This window comes from Cicer arietinum, chromosome 7, assembly GCF_000331145.2.
Source record: "Cicer arietinum cultivar CDC Frontier isolate Library 1 chromosome 7, Cicar.CDCFrontier_v2.0, whole genome shotgun sequence".
NCBI classification, from domain to species: Eukaryota; Viridiplantae; Streptophyta; class Magnoliopsida; order Fabales; family Fabaceae; genus Cicer; species Cicer arietinum.
In genome coordinates, this window is record NC_021166.2 from 57062573 (window position 1) to 57088884 (window position 26312).

Consider the following 26312-nt stretch of genomic DNA (forward strand, 5'->3'; position numbering starts at 1 on the left):
TAAAAAAATATAATTCATAATATCACAAATGACTATTATTTTAAAACAATTACTTTTTTACAATAAATTAATTATTGTAGACAAAGTATTAGTAATAGACCAATTTTATGGTGAACAATCAAGTAAATCTTACAATCATGTATAAATTTATTTTCATCGTTAAATTAATATGTCTTACCACTGCACTATGCTTAGTTTTGTGCACGTGTTTGTTTCAAGTCTATAAAATACATTTCAAAAATACATAAATTAAAAACGAGTATACTCAAATTTGTAAGAAGGGTGAGAAAAAATTATTCTAATGTATAAATATTTATAAGATAAAGATAACTTACTATAATTTCCATGTGAGAATGTAAATTCCCATAAAAATGTTAAATTGTGTGTCAATATGTTATTCACTAAAATAATATTTTAGTTTTTGACACTAAAATGAGGAATTGAGATCTAGTTCCCACTAGAATCGGCGGGAGCTAAGAATGATTATATCTTGCACTTCTACATCTAAATCTTTCATCCTTTAATCAACGTGAAAAATATAATTTTGTCTTTTATAAAATCTTTAATTTTTTTAACTTCTCATTTTTTACCCTTCTTTCTAAAATATTCGAAAGTTTCTAAAGTTTTAAAATGACAATTTTCAGAATTTTCGAAATAGAAAAATTTCAAAATTTTCCATATTTGAAAATTTTCAAAACATTCTAATTTTTCGAAATGTAATCCTTATTTCGAAAATTTAAAATTTATGAAACTATTAATTTTAAAATTTATTATAATTATTAAAAAAATAAAATTATATTTTCATATATCTTAAAAAAATAATAGATATAAATGTAAAAATGCATAGTATAATCATCGGAGCCGAGTGGACTCGGAGTTAGCTCAGTCCAGCACAACCAAGTCGGTAGTGCACGTGGGAAGAGTGTAACAGGTTGGAGTGTGACCGTGGGTAGAACAAGAACACGAGAGAAGATTCTTCGGGAAAGTGTGGACTTACAATAGCCGTCACTGAAGACCACGTGTCCATTAAACTTGCTGACAGCGCATGAAACTGAATCTAACATTAAAAAACACACTCACAAATCAGGAACAAGTTTTGGTCGAGAGCAAAAAACTCCAAAACTAAATGGTCCACAATCTCAAATTCGTCTCCTCCCTATTGTTGTGGACATACATTACACCCTTCTAGATGAGGATGACTATATGAGCGATGATCACCAACTCAACTATTTCTATTTTTTCCATCAATACCCCTCTTCTACTTCTACTTCTACATCTCCAACTTCAACTTACACACCTAGCAAACTACATTGTTGCTATTGCTTAAAAGTTGTACACTAATATACCACCGGTTTATTATTTGGAATGCTTATCCACTTAAAACATAAAGTAATTTTATATTGTGGCACTAATAATAACCAATTATCTTGTCATCTTTACATATATTGCAACTGTGTTTTTTTCTTAAAAAAACTACTACTTAATTTTAATTGGACAAAATTATTACTTATTCGATTTTAATTAAATGTTAATATAAAACAAATTTATACGTATGTCCTTTATTCTCGTTTAATATATGTATTTCAATTTATATAACTGTTTTCATTAACTAATATTAATTGTATATTAATAAATAAAATTTATTTTATTATTAAAATTAATATAACTAATTATTTTTCTAAAAAATAATAGATATGTACAATTCAAATATATACATTTTCATTTGTTGGAAAATAGTTAAGTGTTTTTAATTTTCTTTATTTTATCTAAAACAAATTAAATACATATAATTTGTGTAAGACTATTACTAAATTATCTTTTTGTGTAGATGTATTTAATGTTAATTTTTCATATGATAAGATAATTTGATAGTACAAATAAAAAATATATTTTTATAAGAGTAATAAATGTATCTAGAAATTTAGAAAAAGTTTTTATATTTGTAGACAAATAAATATATTAGAGAATCTTATAGTCTCAGATTAAATATCACATTTGAATTGTGGATGGTTCTTAAAAATTAAAAAATGATTAGACGAAGACCCCACTACAAATCAAAATAAAAAAAAAAAATCATAAATACTTATGTAGTTATGTCTGTTTAAATATAGGTTGTTTGTCAAAGAGTATTGAAAAATCAAAGTCAACAAAAATAATTATTAGTTAAGGAATAAACAAGTAATTTTGTTAATTATTTATTTTATGAACCTTCAACTACTTATTTATGACTTTTGTATTTTTTTTCACATAAAAGTTATGACTTCAATACAAAAATAGTATACTATATCATTTTTCTTTAACCCTTTTATTTTAAAAATATAATTTTAGTAATTTGAAATTCGGTAAAAGAGACTAAAGTTTGATTGTTGACTTATCAAAAGTTCTTTTGACTAAAATTTAAAATTAAGATTCTCTTAAATGATTCATTTTTAGTTAACATTCGTTACTATCTTAAGTTCAATTACTTGATTTTTTTTTTTTTTTTTTTATAATAGAAGAAAAAAGACAAGTTACTCCATTTCCAAACACTTTTTCAATATCTGGTCTGTCTGCCCTATTCCCGCCCCTAATTGCAACTTCACACTCCATTTTCTCCTAAATTAAAGTTTAATGTCGTGCAAAATAGTAGCGAACACGTAAAATGGTTCAACCATTTCATTTATTAACTTTATAGCAAGAAGGAACTATGAATAATAAATAAGATTAAGAGTTCTTAATTTTCAAGTAATTTAAAACCTATGCAAAATGGCTAATAATTCAACATAAATGTTATTACTGTAGTCAACGTGACCATGAAAACAAATAATTCAATCGTCATTTCCATATCTCACTCAAACTAGAGTTTCCAATAGCATTGTCATCAACATTAAATATTGTAACATATTACGTATAATTATGTTAAGACACAATCTTAAGCTCTCTAATGAGTATGAGTAGTAACAACTTCTAATTAAAGAGTTTAGATAATGAACAACTAAAGTGAACTTGAAAATCAAAAAAGATTCTTACCAATACAAATGGAATTCCTAGCTCTCCATGTCCACCAAATTGCAACAAGAAAAAGGGGGTTATAATCACTATAGGCATTGATTTCAAGAAATTGAAAATATTATTGTGATTGACAAACTCGAAATTCAAATTGAAAATATTATTGTAATTGAAAAACTCGAAATTTAAATGTAACTAAAATAACACCACATTTGACGAAGAAAATACAATTAAAAAATATTTAAGACAATTGTTTGCCAAATTCAACGCTATAAATCTATTGAAGCCTCGGATAATTTTTTAAACAAAAACTAAATATTTATCTAAGTAACAACGATTAGTCTCTACTTATTAAGTGAAAATATTGACTATGCTGTCATTTAAATAAACACCAATAGATTTAAAAAAATCACTAGATTAAGAGTGAGGGGAGTTCTAGTAAATTTCAATCACTTAATTTATTATACTATCGACGTGTATTTTGCAAGTAACTTCGGTTCTAAAAGATAAGAATAAGAAAGTGGCAATTGATTTAATTCGCGCATCAATTACGCAATGTATTGATAAGTTATTGCCTCCCCACTCGCATTGATTATTTATTGATGAGATCCCTTCAAACTTGTTGCCATCTTTTTATCTGCCTACTTTATGGATATTTATCATCTTTCATAAAGTAAACTCTTTAGCAAATAGGTTAGTCTTTATAAACTCTAAGTTTAATTTCATTAAGCTACTACAGCCACTCTAAAACAATATCCAATTTTATTTTCTTTTTCCTCCATAAAAGAGTAGTTTAGGATTTATTTATTTATTTTGGAATATATTATTCCAAATCGTTTTTATTAACTTATTAAAAAATAATTTTTACCAAATTTTAATTTGTTTTTTGTTTTTTTTTATATTGTCGTTTTAATGCGACGTTGTTTGTTTGGAAATATGTTATGTATTATAAATTTAATTTTTTATATTTGTCTTAACATTTTTGGAAATATTACTCACATATTTATTTTATATTAATGTTTTTAAATAATTAATTTAATATATCTTTACATAAATCTCTTTTTATCAGTAATTGATAATTTTTTTTGGTCTTTTCTATTTTAGATTAAAACATCATTCATTCTCCTTAAATTTAATTTAGCATAAAAATTAAATTAAATTAGTGTGTAACTTGTGCGTTGCATGGAGACAAATTATACTAATAATAAATTATATATTTAATTGCAGTTTTGGTCTATTTATTATCATCAATTCACAGAATTGGTCCCCTATTTTAAATGTTGACAGTTTTGGTCACTCTCTTATATTTTTGAACTAAAAAAATAACGGTTTGACATATTTTTAATGACGTGACATACAATTTTATGATATAGAACTATATAGATGCATTAATTATTTATATATCATTAAATTAAAAATATAAAAAATTTCTGAAGTTGAAATATAAGTTTTTACCATGTTTTATTCCAATTTCATATGTATTAATTATTATATATCATCTTATCATATGTCGCATTATTTAAAACATCTTACGTCATTATTTTTTAGTTAAAAAAATTAGAGGAATAGACAAAAACTATCGACTTTTTAAATAAATAGATCAATTTCATGAATTAATAAAAATAGAATGACTAAAATTGCAATTAAACATAAATTATATTTTTATCCATACAGTACAATAAAACATAAATAATATTTTAGCAAGTTTGACAAATATCACTTAAGGACAATGTTTAAACAAATATAATTTTTTTTATTAATATAAATAATTTAGTAATTATTATTTTGTTTTTGAAAATGAAAAAATAGTGGTTTTTTAAAAAATAAAAAATAAAAATAATATTTGAAAAAAGTAATAATTGACACGCATAATAACTTAAACCAATAGAAAGAAAAACACCAAAAAAACATTACATTATTTAGGGGACAATAATTATTAAAGGATAATAATAAAGTTTTTTTTTCTTCCAATATGTGTTCTTTAATTATAGTCATTTTTTCAAATACACATAACTTAAGTAAACAATAAATATACGCGTGGTCTAAAGTGAATAATAAATTTTATTAAATAATTATTAAATTTTAATTCAATTGATAAATTATAAAATTATTATATTAAATATTATTTAAAATTTCACGATATATAAAGTTATGAGTATTTACCATGTTGTGTAATTATAAAAAGATTTATGAAATGAGTTGTGATTTATCCAAAACAATATTATTATATAAAAATCTTTATTCCGCTATTTCTGGCCTTAATTTCACCACAGACAGCGTCTAGATTCAATGGAGTGACCTTGCCCAACGAAACGGGGAACAAAAATAAATATCTATGCGAACATTGCAACATACTCAACTTTAGGCTAATTAATTAATAATCAACGAATCAAAATAAAATCTGACAGCAAACATTAAACTATAAAAACTAGTAATCCTAAATTAAGCTCTCGAAGCATCGCAACTTGTGCTGGTTTCTTTCTGGTATTCCCACAAAGTTTTGAGGTTAAAATCGTCATTTGATACTCCACCCCTTCTCTGGCTCCTCCTTACCCATTCCTTCTTTTCAAAACAATCACATAAACAAGAATTTCCTCGACAAATTAAAACAAACAACAAGACATATTCTGCTGATTTCTCAGAAATCTCTCAATTTACTACTCTCTCTTCCGTGCTTCCATCTCAAAGCGTGTTTGACTCTCTTTCCTTAAAATCCAGGATCCCCCTTTTGTAAATTCGTCTCTATTTAGGGTTCTTTTCATCACCCACCTTCCATTTCTTTGAACAATAATTTGTATATATCTCTATCTATATAAATTAACTATTCTCCCATTTTTTATTAGAAACGAAAAAAAATTAAATTCCTTAAACAATTTCCATCCCCAAATTTTTCCTTCTGTACAGAATACTTTTCCTTTGTTTCAATCATAACTGTAGCTGAATCACTTAAAAATCATTACAGCTTACAAATTAAAAATATTAAAAAAATCTAATTATTGAGTTATTCTTTTCTTCTTCTTAGTTTTCTAAAAGTGAAAAAAAAACATTTATTTTGGTTCTTGAGCTTGGAATTAGGAACCCTAATTCCCAAATTGAAAAAGAAGAAAATTCAGAAGAAGAAGAAGGTTATAGTTTCATGGCGGTTTCAACTATAGCTTTATACGCGAGTCCACCGAGTAGTGTATGTTCAACACCGCATCCATGTCAGATTAATACTCACGCTTCTTATGATTTCGAATTAGGATCTAGATCTTCATCACCGGCGTCGACGGCGACGGCATCGACGTCGACGAAGCCGGTGATGGGAGGTCTTTCGTTTTTATTCTCATCTCCGTCGGCGGTGAAACATGTTCCGTTAACTTCAAGCTTTTCCGGCGGCGGTGAAGATGATGAATTGAAGGAGCTGAGTAGTTCGTTTTCTTATTCTCCGAACAAATTCGGTGGATCATGGAAGAGGGATCATCATCAGATTCAGAGTCCAGTTTCTGTTTTTCAGTGTCCAGTTTCGTGCAGTAGTAGTATGGGTACATTTCGTCCGATGAGGAGTGGTAGTGGTGGGTTATTTGATGGGTTTGTGAGGAGTGCTTTGGGTTCTTCTTGTTTGGATTATTTTGATTCTGCTGGTGTTAATGTTGTTCGCGGTGGTGTTGGGTTTGATGGTAGTTCTTCTTCTGGAGTTGTTGATGAGTTGACTTTTAATTTGGAAGATACTTTTGTGGAGCCTTGCTTTGGTTTTGAGTTTGAGCCTTATGCTAAGAAGTTGTTGATGAGTGCTCAGTTGAGACACAAGATCTTTTGTGAAGAGTTTGTTATTAAGGCTTTCTTTGAAGCTGAGAAAGCACATAGAGGCCAGGTGAGTTGAGCTTCATGTGTGATTTGTGAGTTTGGTGTTTTTTTTCTTCTTGAGTTTGAATGGTTTAAATGAATTGTTTGTTTGTCTTTTTTGTAGATGAGAGCTAGTGGGGATCCTTATTTGCAGCATTGTTTGGAAACTGCTGTGTTACTGGCTTTGATTGGTGCGAATTCGACTGTTGTAGTTGCAGGGCTTTTGCATGATACTCTTGACGATGCATTTCTCACTTACGATTATATATTTGGGACGTTTGGAGCTGGCGTTGCTGATTTAGTTGAAGGGGTGAGGAATTTGTTTGGTTTTTAGTCAATAATTAAGATTATGATAATGGAATTTGATGCTTTTGATCTGCATGTTTTTAGTTGACATTTGAAGCTGCCTTTACAATTAAACTTATTAAGTTCTATGCTTTAGATCTGGTGTTAATCGCAATGGTTGAGTGTAATTTGTCTGCTAGAACTATGTCTAAACACAAGCCTTTGAAAATTTGCAATGGTTAAGTGTAATTTGATCTGGGAAAATATAGCTATGTGTATTTCACTTATGCTTTTTGTAGTTTGTCACTTCAAGAATCTAACTGATTGTTATGTCATTTTAGGTTTCTAAACTGAGTCACTTAAGCAAGCTGGCTCGAGACAATAATACAGCTAGCAAATCTGTTGAAGCTGACCGTTTGCATACAATGTTCCTTGCCATGGCAGATGCAAGAGCTGTCCTAATTAAATTGGCAGATCGATTACACAATATGATGACTCTAGATGCATTACCGGTTGCCAAGCAGCAGAGATTTGCAAAGGAGACTTTGGAGATTTTTGCACCTTTGGCCAATCGCTTAGGAATATCTAATTGGAAGGAACAATTAGAGAATTTATGTTTTAAGCATCTCAACCCAGTGCAGCACATGGAGCTTTCGTCAAAGCTTGTGGAATCGTATGATGATGCAATGATTGCTTCTGCAATTGAGAGATTAGAGCAAGCACTTAAAGATGAATGCATATCTTATCATGTGATTTCTGGGCGGCATAAGAGCTTGTATAGCATTTATTGCAAAATGTTAAAGTATGTTTACCTTTCCCTCTTTTATTTGGCTGTCCGCTTATTTAACATCCCTCTGTTACATGTGAATTGAAAAATGGAAAAAAAATCAACGTTTTTACTCGGAATTTCTCTTAGTGTATTTAAACTTCAAGCAATCTTTCCTATAAACTCACTGGAACATCAAAATTGCCTTTTGGGTCATTTGAGATGAGAGGGTGGGACAATTGCATGGTAATATTTATGTGAATGAAACTATGAATGACATAAACTGGTTTAAATATAAAACTCTGATGGAAAAGTATAGCATCGTCTTAACCCGACACGGTACACTGTATTATTTGTAGACTTCAAATTCTCAATTAATCATTTGTCTCATATTTGCAGGAAGAAACTAACCATAGATGATATCCATGACATTAATGGGCTGCGCTTGATTGTTGAGAAGGAGGAAGACTGTTACAAAGCCTTAAAAGTTGTTCACCAGTTATGGTCCGAGGTACCTGGAAAACTGAAAGACTACATATGTTGCCCCAAGTTCAATGGGTAAGTTGTAGCTCAACTCAATAATGGTTGTGTGCACTTGCTAGTTACTGTCCCTATATCATCTGATTTACATTTTGTGATTCACAGGTATCAATCTCTCCACACTGTGGTGATGGGTGAAGGCAAGGTTCCCCTCGAAGTACAAGTTCGAACAAAAGATATGCATTTACAAGCTGAATTTGGATTTGCAGCTCATTGGAGGTACAAGGAAGATCACTGTCAGCATTCTTCTTATGTGCTTCAGATGGTTGAGTGGGCTCGATGGGTTGTCACCTGGCAGTGTGAAACAATGAGCAAAGATTCTACTTCTGTTGGATATGTCGATTCAATCAAGCCACCTTGCAAGTTCCCTTCGCATGCTGAGAATTGTCCATATTCTTACAAGCCTGATTGTGGGCAGGATGGGCCTGTGTTTGTTATCATGATTGAGAACGATAAGGTATGTGCCAGAAATTTGTTTAACGTTTAGGGGGTTTGTGAAAATGTTCTCTGTTGTCATTTCATTTTTAATTTTGAAACTGTCCTTTGTTTTCACTTCGTTTCCTGTTTTCAAATATTCTTACAGTAGGAAAAAAAGTTGTTTTACGTTTATACGAATATTTGAAAACAAGAAACAATTAAAGTAAATGGTAGTTTAGCAATTAATAGTATGAACAGAAAATGTTTTCAAGCCAAACAGACCTTAATTTCGCGAATATCATTAATTCAGTCCATGGTTTGAGTCATAAAACTTGCAAAGGAATAAAATTTAGTAATTAATTGTATCAAAAGAAAATGTTTTCAAGCCAAACAGACCTTAATTTCAAGATTATTGTTTCTTCAACCCATCATTTGAGTCATGAAACTTGCAGAAGAATCAAATTTATGTGCCGAGAACAGTCACTGATCGACACCACGGTGCCATTTGACTAGTCCTAAAACTAATTGGAAAAGCAAGCATGCATTGTCATTTCATGCAACCTAAGTTAGAATCTTAAGATGTTTTTGAACGTCTGAATTAACTGTCGTCGTGTCTGACTGGATTTGCAGATGTCTGTCCAAGAATTTTGTGCAAACTCAACAGTTCTGGATTTGTTGGAGAGAGCCGGGCGTGCAAGCTCTAGGTTGACAACTTATAGGTTCCCTCTGAAGGAAGAATTGAGGCCAAGATTGAATCACAAGGCTGTAAGTGATCCAAATTGCAAGTTGAAGATGGGAGATGTGGTCGAGCTTACACCGGCCATACCTGACAAGTCTCTGACTGAATATAGGGAAGAAATCCAGCGAATGTATGATCGCGGGCTAACTGTATCAAGCATGGGAACTCCTGCTACTGCAAGCAGCATGGTTGGAACTAGTTGACCCTTGTTTGCCGTTCACAACATCTATTCCAACATTTTATTTAGTCACAGTTATGTATATAGATAAATCTGTACAGATCAAAAATATGTTGTACTATTATGAACTTGCTAACTTGATTCAATTATGTGCTGAATGATTTATTTATTTAGTTGGGCCAATGGGTTTAAGTTCTATTTTGAGTCCTTCCTTTATCAATAGTTTTTATCTTTATGGTGGAGTCTGTAATTCCAAGGAATTATGTTACCATGGCATTGTTTATTAAGTTTGTTAATACTTAATACTTAATACATAGGTAATCGACTTAGTCAATATCAGTAGTCTCAATCAAGGTCTCTGAGTCAATGGATCACTAGTCGACGTCGAATTAGGTCGACATTAGTTTAATTGGAAACTTGTGAACTCTTGATAGATAACAATAGTAGAAAAGATGTCAATCCCACAATATTAGATTATTGGTATATCCCTTTTCTTTTTTAGTTATAGAATAATCTGTGGTTATTCTTTGCGTACAGTGCAATGCAAGACAAGTTCCAAACGCAAATGTAATACAGTCCCCATTCATTTTAAAAACTTTATTGGATTTGCATTACAACCAAATTTGACCAATTAATTACAAATGCCTAGAATCTTAAAAATTGTTACTTGGTACAAAACGTTTTATTCTATTTTTTATTTTCAAACGTGTAGGTGCAAAATAAATCTGAAAAAAAAGATACATGACATAATTTTAAAATTTTGTCAGATCAATAGATTTTGGGACAGTTTGTCTTAAAAATAAACAACTTAAATATAATATAGAAGCTGATATATCCACAACCAAAATACGCCTGCAATATAGGTCGTATAAAATATATATGACCGTAATTTTCTATAATATCAAATATCAGGATGTGGCCACAATTGTGACTGTGATTTAAAACCTTCATCATATCTATAACTATTTCCACAGGAACTCTTGAAAGGATGCTTGCCAATGAAGAACAAGCATGAGCATAACCAAAACCCCAGCTAATCCCCAAGAAGAGCTTCCAATTCTAAGCACCAAAGAAGGATCATGAGAAGGTAAGAAAGAAGTACTTGTAGATGATGACACATAAGAAGAAGACCTTGATGAAGAGGTTTTTTTAATAGCAATTATAAGTCCAGCAAGAACCATAGGCAGAACAAAACCATAGCTCCATTTTGATTCATAATATCTCCTATCACTCTTTGGATTCACATATAAAGGAGATAACACAATAGCTGAGGCTAGAGCCAATATCATAGCTAGTGATCTTTGTGAAGTTCCATGGTTTGAGGAAGCATAAGTTGTATCCATTTTATGAGGGGATCAAATGATAATATTTTGTTTTTACTTACATGTGAAGAATTTTGATTTGATTACCAAAATTATAACTTGAGGCAAGAATTTATAAGGGGTGGAAAAGATGAGTGTAATGGGCTAAGGAATCTAGATGGAATTGGATGACAGAAGTGTGATGATAGACAAACAACCGGCCAAAAAGTGAAGAAGATTAAAGAATGGTCAGAATTGATATAAAGGTGAAAAAAGTATGGTAGAGAAAGGAGATTAAGTGGAATGGAAGTAAGGAATATTTTCTTGCTTTTTTGGTGTGTTCATACTTCATGTTGTGATTATATTAGGAGTTTTAGGTGTTATCAATGTTTTTGTGCTTGGATAGTATCTGTAATCAAAATCATACATTATATATAGCAATGATTTTTCACCACCTTTTGGTATGTAATCGAAAAGAGAGACATAGGTTTGAAAATGGATGCTTTAAATGTTTATTGCATTGGCTATAGTTGTAATCTAATGATTACAATATATTTAATAATATATTTTTTAAATAAAAATTCAATGTAAAAACCTACTCTCTCTAACCTTACCTCGATTTATAAGCAAAATTATTTACTCTCACAATTACTAAGGATGATAGTTTAATATATTTAATTTACTTAAATTTTGTGCAAATTTGATTTCGCGGTGGAATTCACAATAATTTGTAAAATTATTTATAGTAATTTTATCAATTTTACTGTTGAATTGAACATATGCTTCATATAAAAAATAAATTCAATTATTAATTTATCTCTAATTATTACGATCATTTTCTACAATATTAAAAAATTAATATAAAGATATTTTTAGAATACTATAGATAAATATGAATAGATTAGTTGACTTATAGTTACTATTTTTGAAGTTAATTTATCGATGGAGGTTGAGTTTAGTGGAATGACTTAAACTCCAGCAATGTGGCGGTGAACTATTTTAAATCTTCAATAAAAGAAATATCTATATTTAATAGTTCATTCATCTCAAATAAAATTAATATGAAAAAGAATTACAAATTTTTAATTTTATAATTGAGTTAAAGGAAGAATAGTTAAAAACCAGGGGAAATAACTCTGACATGGCTAAATCACAAATACACTTGTCTATTTTGTTAAAAATTAATAGTAATACTCACGTTTGCTCAATTATATACCCCTTCTTGCATAATTGAGAAAATGTATGTCACTTATACATATCTAATGAGAGGTGTGTATCATTCAAACATATGAATGAAGACGAATGTAATTTCTCAAACAAATAATTAAGAATTGTGGATATTCGTAACAAATAGAATCCATTTATGTGTTATTTAAGCATACATAGGGGCAAGTATAATTCTTCTAACGGTCGTGCATTTGAAATACAATTATACAAATGCATGTGATCAAGCTTAATTAAACATACAAGAGATCAGAGATAAGCAGATAAAGAATTAGTTAGTTATTGTTGGAAATGATGATGCTTTTAATGAAAGTTTATTGGAAATAATGATGACATTTTATGAGAGCTAGTGTTGTTGTGAATTGAAAAAATTGAGAAGTCTCATATTGGAGGAATACCACACACTAGTAGGATATATAAGGTGGAAGTAATGAACTTGGGGAGGGCCCCAAGGGGCACCAATTTTGTGAAGGAGGGAGAACGCAAGCAATATTGACCACCACACGCGCGCGCCGTCGTCGTCTTGCCTTGGCCTTGGCTTTGGCTACGTGGTGTATTATTCCCTGAATTCGTGTGTCTGTTTTGCCCGGTCAAAACCCTAATCTTTGGTATCACGTTTCCTTGTTGTCCGGTCAAAAGTCAAAGTCAAATCCCTGAGTTTGGAGCGCACGTTTATGAGGGCCACTACTTGGAGCACACGTTCTGATGATCCATGGATTTCTCAGATCTAGTTGAGGATTTCCTCTATAAATAGAGGGTTCTCCCCAGTTGGAAAAACACACCAAAAACTCTCCGTATCTGACGCTTTTCTCTCTTCTCCCCCTTCTTACTGCTTCATATCTTTCTTCTCTTTCGAGTGGTCATAGTGCCATATTACGAGTGTCAGTCGTAAGACTGCCATATTGAGGGCGTAATTCTAGAACGGTCTTCTACAGTGTAGTAGAACTCCAATACAGAGTATCTGAGCTGTTTTATCCTGGGGACTTCGTGGTTAATAGTCTGCCTTGCACAATTTTGGGCACTGCCACGAAACGTCTTAAAGAGAGCGACCTAGTCCGCGACTCAACCCAGTAATATTTTCGGTGGCATAAATTATTTTCAAAGGTTTTCGAATTTCGAAAACAACAATTTTAAGACGTTTTCGAACTGCCATGTCTACCGACGAAATTACTGGGACAAGTTCTTTTGCTTCTGACTACAACAAACCTTTTCGGTTTGAAGGAAGTCATTTCAAACGTTGGCAACAAAATATGCTGTTTTTTCTGACCACGAAAAACCTTGCCAACGTTCTGAAGGATGATGTTCCTGTTGTGCCAGAATAAGGTGAACAAACTGAAGAGGATAAAATAGCTGCTGAATTAACCCAATGGGGACATAATGATTACTTATGTAAGAATTATATTTTGAATGGACTTGCTGATGATATGTATGATTACTACAGTCCCGAAAGAAATACTGCTAAACAGGTTTGGGATGCTCTAAAGAAGAAATACGACACTGAGGAAGCTGGAGCCAAAAAGTATGTTGTTAGCCGCTACCTCAAATATCAGATGACAGATGACAGATCAGTGGAAGCTCAATCTCATGAAATCTAGAAAATTGCTCACGAGATCATCTCTGAAGGTATGTCCCTAAATGAACAGTTTCAGATTGCTGTTATTATTGACAAACTGCCCCCTGCTTGGAAAGATTTCAAAAATTCTCTTAGGCATAAAACTAAAGAATTTTCTCTAGAAAGTCTGATAACCCGCCTTAGAATTGAGGAGGAATCTCGAAAGCAAGACCAGAAAGATGAAATTCTTCTTGTGGCAAATAACAAGAAAAAGAAATTCCTCAGAGCCGTTCTGAAGCCAAACGGCAAACAACTGAAGAATCAGAATCACACTTCAAAGAACAACAACAAGAATGGGAACCCTCCAAGGGTCCCAATTGCTAGGCAGCCAACACCTCCTAGAAATGGCATTCTCCCCTTTCTCTGTTTCTATTATGGGAAAGAGGGTCATATGGCACGCAAGTGTAGGAACAAACCAGGCGCTGTAAATCAGACTAACCTGACTGAAGAGCAATCCGTTGCAATGATAATTGAGATCAACCTTGTTGGTGGATCAGATGGATGGTGGATAGACACTGGCGCCTCACGCCATGTCTGTTATGATCGTGCTATGTTTAAAACATACACTGCTGCTGAAGATAAGAAAGTGTTGTTGGGAGATTCTTACACCACTAATGTTGCTGGAATTGGAGATGTGGAACTAATATTCACCTCTGGAAAGACCTTAATTCTGAAGGATGTCATGCACACTCCAGAAATAAGAAAGAATCTGGTCTCAGAGTTTCTTCTCAATAAGACAGGGTTTACTCAGTCTATAGGGCCATATTTGTACACCATTTCTAAAAATGGTATCTTTGTTGGGAAAGGGTACGCCACTGATGACATGTTTAAATAAAATGTTGAAATGAATAAGATGTCTCCTTCTGCTTACATGTTGTGTGATTTTAATATTTGGCATGCTAGACTCTGTCATATGAATAAACATGTGATTTCAAACTTAAGTAGTTTAAGCTTGATTCCAAAATTATCTATTAATGATTTTGCAAAATGCGATTTTTGCAGTCAAGCCAAAATAACTAAGAAATCCCATAAATCAATAGTTAGAGAATCTGAACCTCTAGAATTAATACACTCTGACATATGTGAACTTGACGGAACGCTAACCAAAAATGGAAAACATTATTTCATCACTTTTATTGACGATTGTTCTGACTTTACTTACGTATATCTCATGAAAAATAAAAGTGAAGCGCTTGACATGTTTAAAATATTTGTGACTGAGATAGAAAATCAATTTAGCAAAAAGATTAAGAGGTTTCGTAGTGATAGAGGAACATAGTATGATTCCAGCTTGTTTAATGAGTTTTATAAAACCTAAGGAATTGTACATGAAACAACTGCACCACATTCACCTGAAATGAATGGTAAAGCTGAAAGAAAGAATAGAACTCTTACTGAATTAGTTGTTGCTATTATGCTTAATTCTGGTGTTGCGTCTCACTGGTGGGGGGAAATTATTTTGAATGTTTGCTATGTTTTGAATAGAGTTCCTAATTCTAAAAGAAAAACATCTCCTTATGAGATAATGAAGAAAAGACAGCTCAACTTGTCTTATCTTCGAACATGGGGTTGTCTGACTTATGTCAGAATCCCCGATCCCAAGTAAATTAAACTCACAAGTAGAGCCTATGAATGTGCATTCATTGGGTACGCAATAAACAACAAAGCGTATAGGTTTTATAACCTAAATGTAAAAGTGATCATAGAATCAAATGATGTTGACTTCTTTGAAAATAAATTCCCTTTCAAATCAAGAAATAGTGGGGGCAGCGAACCTAGTCAAGTTCCTGTGACAACAAGCACTGAAAACAACAAACAAGACGAAACAGAAACTCGAAGGAGTAAGAGAGTAAGAATTGGTAAAGATTATGGACCAGAATACATGGCCTATAATTTAGAAGAGGATCCTGCGAATATTAAAGAAGCTATGTCATCCTTGGATGCAGATCTATGGCAAGAAGCTATAAACGATGAAATGGATTCTCTAGAATCTAACAAGACCTGCCATCTGGTAGACTTGCATCCTTGTTGCAAACCAATAGGTTGTAAATGGATCTTGAAAAAGAAACTGAAACCCGATGGATCTGTTGATAAATACAAGGCACACCTTGTAGCCAAAGGTTTTAGACAAAGAGAAAATATAGATTTTTTCGACACTTTCTCACCAGTCACTAGACTAACATCCATTAGGGTGCTTATATCACTTGCGGCTATTCATAACCTGGTGATACACCAGATGGATGTTAAAACAACCTTTTTAAATGGTGACCTAAGAAGAAATTTATATGGAACAATCTGAAGGTTTTGTAATTCATGGACAAGAAGACAAGGTCTGTAAGTTAGATAAGTCTTTGTATGGTCTTAAACAAACTCCTAAGCAATGGCATGAAAAATTTGATAACTTGATTATGTCAAATGAGTTTTAAAGTGAATGAAAGTGACAAATGTATTTACTACAAATATGAAAATGACATTTGCATTATCATATGTCTTTATGTAGACGACTTACTCATATTTGGTTCAAACATTCATGTTGTAAATAATGTGAAATCACTGTTGAGCAACAACTTTGATATGAAAGACCTCGGAGAAGCGAGTGTAATCCTTGGAATCAAGATTACTAGGTCAGAAAAGGGAATTTCTTTGGATCAATCTCACTATATTGAAAAGATCCTAAAGAAATATGATTACTTTGACTGTAAACCTGCTTGCACACCATGTGATCCAAGTGTGAAACTTTTCAAGAACTCTGGTGAAGGTGTTAGACAAACTGAATATGCGAGCATCATTGGTAGCCTCAGGTATGCCACCGATTGTACTAGACCCGACATTGCCTATGTCGTGGGATTGTTGTGCAGGTTTACTAGTAGACCTAGTATGGAGCATTGGCACGCTATCGAAAGAGTCATGAGATACCTTAAAAGGACCATGAGTCTCAGATTACATTATCAAAGATTTCCTGTCGTCCTTGAAGGATACAGTGATGCTGATTGGAACACTTTATCAGATGACTCCAAGGCAACCAGTGGCTATGTTTTCACCATAGCCGGTGGTGTTGTATCATGGAAATCGAAGAAACAGACGATATTGGCTCAGTCCACTATGGAGTCTGAAATGATAGCACTAGCTAATGCGAGTGAAGAAGCAAGCTGGTTGAGATGCTTGCTAGCAGAGATCCCTTTATGGGAAAAGCTGTTACCAGCTGTGTTGATCCACTGCGATAGTACCGCGGCTATTGCAAAAGTTGAGAATCGTTATTACAACAGTAAGAGACGGCAAATACGTCGTAAGCACAACACAGTTAGATAATTACTTTCTAAAGGAGCTGCTATTGTGGATCATGTACACACTGATGAAAATTTAGCTGATCCTTTGACGAAAGGATTAGCTAGAGAGAAAGTCCAAAATACATCCAAAAGGATGGGACTAATGCCTATAGATAAATGAGTCACTTATGATGGTAACCCGACCTAAAAGACTGGAGATCCCAAGAATTAGGTTCAATGGGTAATAACAAGTCATAGTGATATGAGATGAACATGCTATGTTTAAAATGAGAAGCATGATTCCTGAAGCGATATTCAAAAAGATGAGACTATTGCCTATAGATCAATGAGTCACTTATGATGGTAATCCAACCTAAAAGACTGGAGATCCCAAGAATTAGGTTCAATGGGTAATGATAAGTCATAGTGATATGAGATGAACATGCTATGTTTTATATGAGAAGCATGATTCTTGAAGCGATAAAAGGATGAGATAATAGAAACTCTTAATGAGATATATACCTTATGTAGAGTGGAGTACTTAGCTATAGGAGTACTCTTGATAGACTCACCTACGTGAATGTGGAAGTGGGGGCCGCTTCCTATGGAATTTCGAGGTAGAATTCCTAGAGCGTTCACTAGACTGGGATACACGTGCATGGCCCTAAATGCACGGGCTTTTAAGAATACACCTAATGAAAAGGTTGTGTGTGGGTATGATGTCAGAGATAGAGTTCAAGACTACGAGTCACTCTTGTTGAATCTGAATCTTACTCGCTATGCAAAGGTTCAAGTCGAAAGACACCTTTGTTTATGCAGATCCTTTGACGAAAGGATTAGCTAGAGAGAAAGTCCAAAATACATCCAAAAGGATGGGACTAATGCCTATAGATAAATGAGTCACTTATGATGGTAACCCGACCTAAAAGACTGGAGATCCCAAGAATTAGGTTCAATGGGTAATAACAAGTCATAGTGATATGAGATGAACATGCTATGTTTAAAATGAGAAGCATGATTCCTGAAGCGAAAAAGGATGAGATAATAGAAACTCTTAATGAGATCTATACTCTATATGGAGTGGGGTACCTAGTGGCTACAGGAGTACTCTTGATAGACTCACCTACGTGAATGTGGAAGTGGGGGCCGCTTCCTATGGAATTTCGAGGTAGAATTCCTAGAGCGTTCACTAGACTGGGATACACGTGCATGGTCCTAAATGCACGGGCTTTTGAGAATACACCTAATGAAAAGGTTGTGTGTGGGTTTGATGTCAGAGATATAGTTCAAAACTACGAGTCACTCTTGTTGAATCTGAATCTTACTTGCTATGCGAATGTTCAAGTCAAGAGACACATTTGTTTATGCACAATCTTATAAAAGCGTCTGACGCTATTCTAAAACCTATTTTTTAAATTCAAGTGGGGGATTGTTGGAAATGATGATGCTTTTAATGAAAGTTTATTGGAAATAATGATGACATTTATGAGAGCTAGTGTTGTTGTGAATTGAAAAAATTGAGAAGTCCCACATTGGAGGGATACCACACACTAGTAGGGTATATAAGATGGAGGTAATGAACTTGGGGAGGGCCCCAAGGGGCACCCCAATTTTGTGAAGGAGGGAGAACGCAAGCAATATTGACCACCACACACGCGCGCGTGCGCGCGTTGCCGCCGCCTGGCCGGCTCGACCCAGCCCAGCCCGGCTTGGCTTGCCTTGGCCTTGGCTTTGGCTTTGGCTACGTGATGTATTATTCCCTGAATTCGTGCGTCTGTTTTGCCCGGTCAAAACCCTAATCTTTGGTCTTACGTTTCCTTGTTGTTCGGTCAAATCCCTGAGTTTGGAGCGCACGTTTCTGAGGGCCACTACTTGGAGCGCATGTTCTGATGATCCATGGATTTCTCAGATCCAGTTGCGGATTTCCTCTATAAATAGAGGGTTCTCCCCAGTTGGAAAAACACACCAAAAGCTCTTTGTATCTGACGCTTTTCTCTCTTCTCTCCCTTCTGACTGCTTCATCTCTTTCTTCTCTTTCGAGTGGTCATTGTGCCATATTACGAGTGTCAGTCGTAAGACTGCCATATTGAGGGTGTAATTCTAGAACGGTTTTCTACAGTGCAGTAGAACTCCGATACAGAGTATCTGAGCTGTTTTATCCTGGGGACTTCGTTGTTGATAGTCTGCCTTGCACAATTTTGGGCAGTGCCTCGAAACGTCTTAAAAAGAGCGACCTAGTCCGCGACTCAACCCAATAATATTTTCGGTGGCATAAATTGTTTTCAAAGGTTTTCGAATTTCAAAAACAACAGTTATAGTGACAAATTTCTATAAATGAACTCAAGACTCTAGAGAAATCACGATTAAGAATAGAGTTGTTAAAATGGACGGGTTGAGGACTGGACAGATAACCTGCACTTTAGACGGGTTGCGGACTGGACAGATAACCTGCACTTTTTATTTATTTTTATTTTTTTGATTAATTATATTTTTAATTTCTTTGCGACTCTTTTAACTTGAAAATTTTCTTCAATGTCCGTTTAAAAAATATTATGGTATACTTAAGCATTTAGTATGAATCAATTTGAATATCCATTTAAAAATAATTATGGTTTATTCTTTATACACAAACTAAGTTTGGATTTTCCAATTAACACAAACTCAATTTAAAATTTTCAAAAGAGCATACAAATTAAAATAAGTTCAAATTGTTCAAAAGTTAGAGATATTATCTAGCATAAAACAAATGAATCTATATTTGTGTAACATGTCCCAAACTCAAACCAAATTCAAACAAATTGATAAATAGTTATCATATCACTAAAAAATAAGTGTTTTTAGATTCCTTGAGCAATGTTCACATTTTCAAAGTGTTAATGATTATTCACTTAAGAAAATAAAGAAATTAATTGTTAAAAATATATAACCAACTAAAGATAATATATAATATATATATAACCAACTAAGTGAATGATTATTCACATATAAGTGTTGAATGATTACTATTTTTATTTTTTTAAAAGTGGTTAGGCGGGTAACGGGCTATCTAAATGAGTAACGAACTTATTTGGATTAGACTAAAAAATCTCAAAAAATTAAGATTGAAGTTATTTGATCAAAACCTTGTACTTTAACATACTGACCTATTTTGACCATAAGAACCATCCATTTAATATGACACCATAACCATTAGAATTCAATACTAAAAGAAAAAGTTTCAATACTAAAAGAAAAAGTTTAAACGTCAACTTATATTCGTTTGTTTTTTTTTAACAAATAAATACCAATTAATTAATATAATGTTTCAACGGTAAGAATATGAAAGACATTGAATTTCTACTTCAAGGTAACAAGTCGATCATTATGATCAAAACTCTGTATTTTAACATACTAACCTATTCAGATTAACCTATTTTGATTGTAAAAATCATTCATTTAATAGGATACCATAACCGTTAGAATTCAATACTAAAAGAAAAAGTTTAAACGTCAACTTATATTCGTTTTATTAACAAATAAATACCAATTAATTAATATAATATTGCAACCGCAAGAATAGAAAGACATTGAATTTCAAAGTAACAAGTCAGTCATTATAAGTCATTTCTACTTTTAAGATAACAATTTTGCTTCTCAATTTTGTTTCATAACGAAAATGAAGAACCACAATGCCAAAAAGTAAAAATTATTCTAAAAATATTGACATATTTCATACCATTTTATAATATCAATAAAACTATTATACCATTAACTACTTATTATTCTTTCTTTTTTCAACTCTCATAATTTCCTTTTATGATATTATTTATTTGATTTTTTGCTGCTAATTTTATGATATTAATTATAAATAGGAAACAAAAATCATATTAATTTTAATGGATCAGATACTATTAATGTTTTTAAACGTAAAAGATTAATTTAACTATAATAAATGAAAAGCAAATAAATGATTAATTTATCAAAAACAAGATAAAATACATGCTTAAAAAGTTAAAACTTTCAATTAAATTAAATTACCTATATTTTATTACTAAAATAAGAGATGTAGACTAGTTTTACTCTAACGCTCAATTAGAATCCGTATTTTACTTAACCATATCACTTTGTAAGTAATTTAAGAGAGTCACAAAGGTGATTTAGAGGAATTGGAAACAAGATGTCATAAATTTAACTATTCCTTCTAATATAATTTAACGATTAATTACTAATATCTACTATTTAAAAAAAAACTATTCTTTAAAGTTAATTTGTATATACTAATATTCTAAAAAAATATTTTATACTTCTCTCTTTTCTATTAAAAATAATCTTCATTGATTTTGTTTTTTTAAATTTATTTTTTTGACAATTAATCAAAATAATTTTTTATTTTTAACATAATATTTATTTATCTATTAATAAAATAATGTTTTAAAAAAGCATATATATACACAAATATAATTAAAATAAAAATGAAATATTTCTTTATTTTAAAAAAAGTTTAATTACAATGCACTCTATAAATTAATCAAAATAACTTTTACATAGTTATAATAAAAAACAAAAAATCAAAAATTTATAATAATTCGACCTATTAAATTGACTAACAATATAAGACATTTACACTACTATATATACAAATTAAGTTCTTTAAAAAAATATCTTATAATTTTATAGCTTGATTCAATCATAATCTTTCATCTTGTTATATAAACATATTTTGTAATATTTTATTTTGAAATAATTACTATTTACTACGCATTTCTTGTTTCCAAATTAATAAACAAAAAAATAGTTTCCCTAAAAATACAAAGATTTGTCCCAAAAAGCAGTAACAGTTAATCCGAAGCGTTAAGGTACAAATGCAATCTGAAACACAACGTTTCAGTTGCGACGGATTTGAACGAATGAATGATCAATGTCCTCTCAAGAACAAGCACTTGCCTCCCTTATTTCTCAACTTGCGCTATCCTTCGACGGCGCCGTTTTAGGTTTAACCGTAGCCTGCATCGCCGTTCGATCCATTCGCAGATTCTTCACCACCTCCGCCGCTATACGTAAGATCAACCGCGCTCCTTCCCTCTCCGTCTCCGACCTACGCTCGATCCTCGATGAGAACGACTCAGATGGCGATGGAAACTCTGATTATGGCAAAGTCGTAATTGTCCGTGGTACTGTTGACGCTAAGTCCTCCGTCGATGGCAGTTGGAAAACTTTGTGGCCTGGTGTCTTGGTTTCTCGTGACTCCGGTGATAAAGGCGTCATCATTCAGAGAACTCAAACGGTAATCTTTTTTTTTTTTTTTAGTCTTGGATTATATGAAGATTAATGCGTGATTAAACACGGGAAACTCTATTGTTTGGTTTGATATTCGCCACTTTTAGGGTTTGATTCGAATTCTTGGGATAGATGTTGAATGATTATTCAAGTCCTTGGAAATGGGAACATATTTTGTTAAGATTAATTTGTTCTTAGGTTTTAGCGCGGGAAATGAAAAAAAGTGTGATTTTGGGATAAAAATTACTTCACACTTTATTCAAAACTAAAATATAAGGTGGTGGAAAGTACAACGAAAACCATTTTAAGTGTATGTTTGGCATCGCGACGACCTTGCCAGAATTACGGTGAGTCAGAGTGATTTTATAAAAGCTGCATGTCAGCTTTGCATGAGGAGTGGAAAACTCATAGTGAGCCACCGTGAATTTTGCCGATCCCACCATGAAATCAAACATACATGTAACTAGTAGAATTTTCAAAATCACGGTGGCTCACTGTGATTATGACAAACCCACCATAATACAAATCATGCACTGAAACTCTGAGATACAGCTTTATTTGAAAATAGCTTATAATGTGTCTACAAGCTCTTTTTGGCTAAGATAGCTCAATGTGCGCTCTTATTTTTCATGGACTATGATGGTCTTAAAGAAAATTGGTAGGTTATCAGCATTTTAAGAAATTTGAAAAATGTATTTTTGATGATACTTAGCCATCCATTTGGCATTAGAATAAATAGTTTTCTTGTCTTGGGGAGGTAACATTTTTTTTCATTGTTTAAAAGATTATAAATTTGATTCCAACTTAAATTTCATGCAATTTAATTGTGAACTAGAAGACTTATTTTTAATTTTATTGTCATGTAGTGTATATATAGTGAATGGAGGGGCATATTTGGATGGACTTCTGATATTCGAGCCTTATTTACAAGATCTTGGAGACGACGAGAGTCCACATCATTAAGAAAGGTATTGCATAACTTTGTTACATATTTTGGTTCATATTGTATCCAACTCTGAAGAATAATTATAATATACAAATATATATTTATGATGTGCTAAGAAAATAAAAAATTGTAAATCCTGTTTATACTAATAGTAGACAGTCTTCACCATAATCAAATAAGGAAACAAATCATGAAATATAGGAACCACTCTCAAGGATCATCTAAGTCCTAAAATACTCTACAGCATTCTAAGATACAATAATAGGGACAACAGTAGTACAGTAATGAAGTTATTAAATATTTTCTAGATATTCTAATGATATTTTTATTTTAGGTCCCTTTTGTTCTCATTGATGTGGGACGGCGATCAAGTGCCGAGTATGTTGTTGTCAGCATGGATGGCTCAAAGCATCCTTTACCTCTGACAACAGTATATCATAAAATGCAACCCATAAATCCTCCTGTTTATACTTTCTTGCAAGCACTTTTTGGGCATGAGTATCCAGTAAGTTAATATACCATTTACTTTTTTTTTTGCAATGATAGCATAAAGTTTGGTTCTGTTCATGCTCAACACTTGTGCTAGTTGGTATATCAGATTTATTGAAATGTTAACATATGATGTTTTTTTCCTGCAGGTTGGACTACTGGATGAAGAGAAAATTCTTCCCTTGGGAAAGGATATCAGTGCTGTAGGCCTCTGCAGTTTAAGAAACGGAATTGCTGAAATCAAGTCATGCAATGACCTGCCATATTTTCTGTAAGTTTATTTTCCTTGAAATAAACTGTTAAAACGTTGATCATGGGAAACCATGCACCATTTTGTATTTGTCATATGTTGGGTAATAATAGTAAGGATTGTTTCATTTTACGGTAGCTTAATGCTGTTCCTTTTATGTACTGCTGGTGGTCTAGTTGGATAGATATTATGGGAAATGTCAGTTTACCGGTAGATTTTGATGAACAGATATGATAGAGTATTGGTACGATATTCGATACTGCAATGCGTTTTTCCTTGAAAATATAAGATACTGTACATTTAGGACAAAAAAAATCACAAAATATAATAAGTAATAAGTATACTTTAAACTTTTGAAGTTCAGTGATGATGACCAAAAATAGTGATGGAAGTTGAATATTGGTGAAGAAATTGTGACGTGATGATATAAATTGCATATGCATATTTTGTAATTAATATGTAAGTAGAAAAATGGAGATTGTTAGCTGAATGGGTAAAGATATAAATTTGTATATGACAAAATAAAAAATGTATTTTTTGCAGTTAACGAGTTAGAGTTTCAACATTTAACATAAAAGTATGTATCTGAGATGTGAAGAGCTATGAAACAGACTCCGACATGGACACCTGACACAACACAGAGACATTGACACTGCTACTTTCAAAAATTTAGGACACCGATACATAAATAATTATTTATTTATTATTAATAAATAAAATTTGCACATTATCTATAAAAGATCTAAATTGAGCAATTTATTCACTACAAAAAAGTTTTTAAACAAAATATTATAGTTTTTCACCATCTGTCTACTATACCGAAAAGCTAAAAATAATGTAATCAAATTTAATGTCTTCAACCCTTTACGATCATCCTCTACTTCGACACATCTTTTATCTCCGTACAAGTTTCTTGAGACGTGTCCAAGGAGTGTCGAAGCAAAGAAGAAAAAAGATTTTTTTGGGACACTTGTCTGAGTAGTCCAACACGTGTTGCACAAGTGTCGTACAGGTATCAGACACCGATGCGGGTCGGACACGCCTAATCTCCAAGGTATCCGTACTTCATAGGTGAAGAGTAAGAGTCAGACATGTCGACTGTGTGTTGGGGTGTGTAAATAGAGCGTATCGCTATCAAAAGAGTATCAAAATTTATTTATTTAACAAAATGGTCTCCGATACTTCATCGATACATATTCATGGTATATCGGAGTTATCAGGGCTTATTGAGAATGATACAGGAGGAAAATGAAGTATCTTTGCACCAGAGCTGGTAGAATTACAACCATTTTGTTCTGTTTTTTTTTTCAATTTTTAATTTATTTTTATTTATTTTGGTGAGCATGAGAGGAGAGTTGGCATCTTGTTTTTTTCTCCCAGTTGCATGTTTGAGTACATATAACTCAAAATATCATCAAATGTGTTAGAATATTATAGATTCCTAACAAAATGATTCATGTTTTTTGTAGGTCTGACTTGAGTAAAGAGCAGATGATTTTAGAACTTTCATTCAAAATGAAAATACTGTTTTGGAGTGGCATTGTTCTTGGTTCAATGTCAGTTGGGATCCTCAGCTATGCAGTTGTGAAGTATGTTGGTTTTCTTAACCAATCCATTCAACCTTTTTGTTCTTTTTGTTTATGTCATGTTTTGAATTTCATTAATCATGACTGACTTTAGAATATCCTATGACTTCTGTTAGATAATATTTGTCATGATCAACCAATAGAGAAGCTGTATAATTTGGTTGGCACACAATGATGGCTTTAATATTGATAATAATCAGAATGGCAAAATGATAATATTTTTAGTGGTTAAAATTGATTTGAAGTCAAGTTTTCAATTTCTCAGGAACTGGAATAGATGGAAGCAATGGAAGCAACGAAGGCAGCTCCAGCAACAAAGGCAAACAATCGTTGAGGTTAATTCTCAGCAAGATGATGAGATTGAAGATGTTCCAGATGGACAATTATGCGTTATATGCCTGATGAGGAGAAGGCGTTCTGTGTTTATTCCATGTGGGCATCTTGTATGTTGCCAAGGGTGTGCCGTGTCAGTTGAAAGTGAAGTGGCACCCAAGTGTCCAGTTTGTCGTCAGGAGGTTCACGATTCAGTTCGAATTTTCGAATCTTGAGTAGACAGAGGCTGGTTGTTCTTATCACTGGCAGGAGGCTTCCATGCCTGATGATGAGAATTGATTATATTTTATTTGGATAGATCTGTTATTGTA

General features: G+C 32.4%; 3 protein-coding genes across 4 annotated transcripts in view; 2 read left to right on the forward strand and 1 right to left on the reverse strand.

The window, feature by feature from the left end:
* The first annotated feature begins 5868 nt into the window (after window positions 1-5868).
* On the forward strand, window positions 5869-9936 carry LOC101511084 (probable GTP diphosphokinase RSH2, chloroplastic). The gene is made up of 6 exons (XM_004510421.4): window positions 5869-6841; window positions 6938-7123; window positions 7440-7900; window positions 8264-8422; window positions 8510-8861; window positions 9452-9936. Exons 1-6 carry the CDS (start codon window positions 6125-6127, stop codon window positions 9761-9763), a joined length of 2187 nt encoding a protein of 728 aa, XP_004510478.1. The 5' UTR covers window positions 5869-6124; the 3' UTR covers window positions 9764-9936.
* Window positions 9937-10464: 528 nt separating this feature from the next.
* Window positions 10465-11198, reverse strand: LOC101510759 (uncharacterized). The gene has a single exon (XM_004510420.4). It carries the CDS (start codon window positions 11079-11081, stop codon window positions 10701-10703), a length of 381 nt encoding a protein of 126 aa, XP_004510477.1. The 5' UTR covers window positions 11082-11198; the 3' UTR covers window positions 10465-10700.
* A 10708-nt stretch (window positions 11199-21906) lies between these two features.
* Window positions 21907-26312, forward strand: part of LOC101510434 (E3 ubiquitin-protein ligase SPL2) — a 5119-nt gene continuing 713 nt past the window's right edge. Inside the window, exons 1-6 of one of the 2 annotated variants that reach the window (XM_073363804.1) lie at window positions 21907-22404; window positions 23264-23365; window positions 23678-23848; window positions 23982-24103; window positions 25552-25671; window positions 25919-26310. In XM_073363804.1, coding sequence (XP_073219905.1) covers window positions 22039-22404; window positions 23264-23365; window positions 23678-23848; window positions 23982-24103; window positions 25552-25671; window positions 25919-26216 — 1179 coding nt within the window. In that variant the 5' untranslated portion in view covers window positions 21907-22038 and the 3' untranslated portion in view covers window positions 26217-26310. The remainder of the gene's footprint in view (window positions 22405-23263; window positions 23366-23677; window positions 23849-23981; window positions 24104-25551; window positions 25672-25918; window positions 26311-26312) is intronic. The other variant, XM_012718644.3, reaches the window with a different exon arrangement.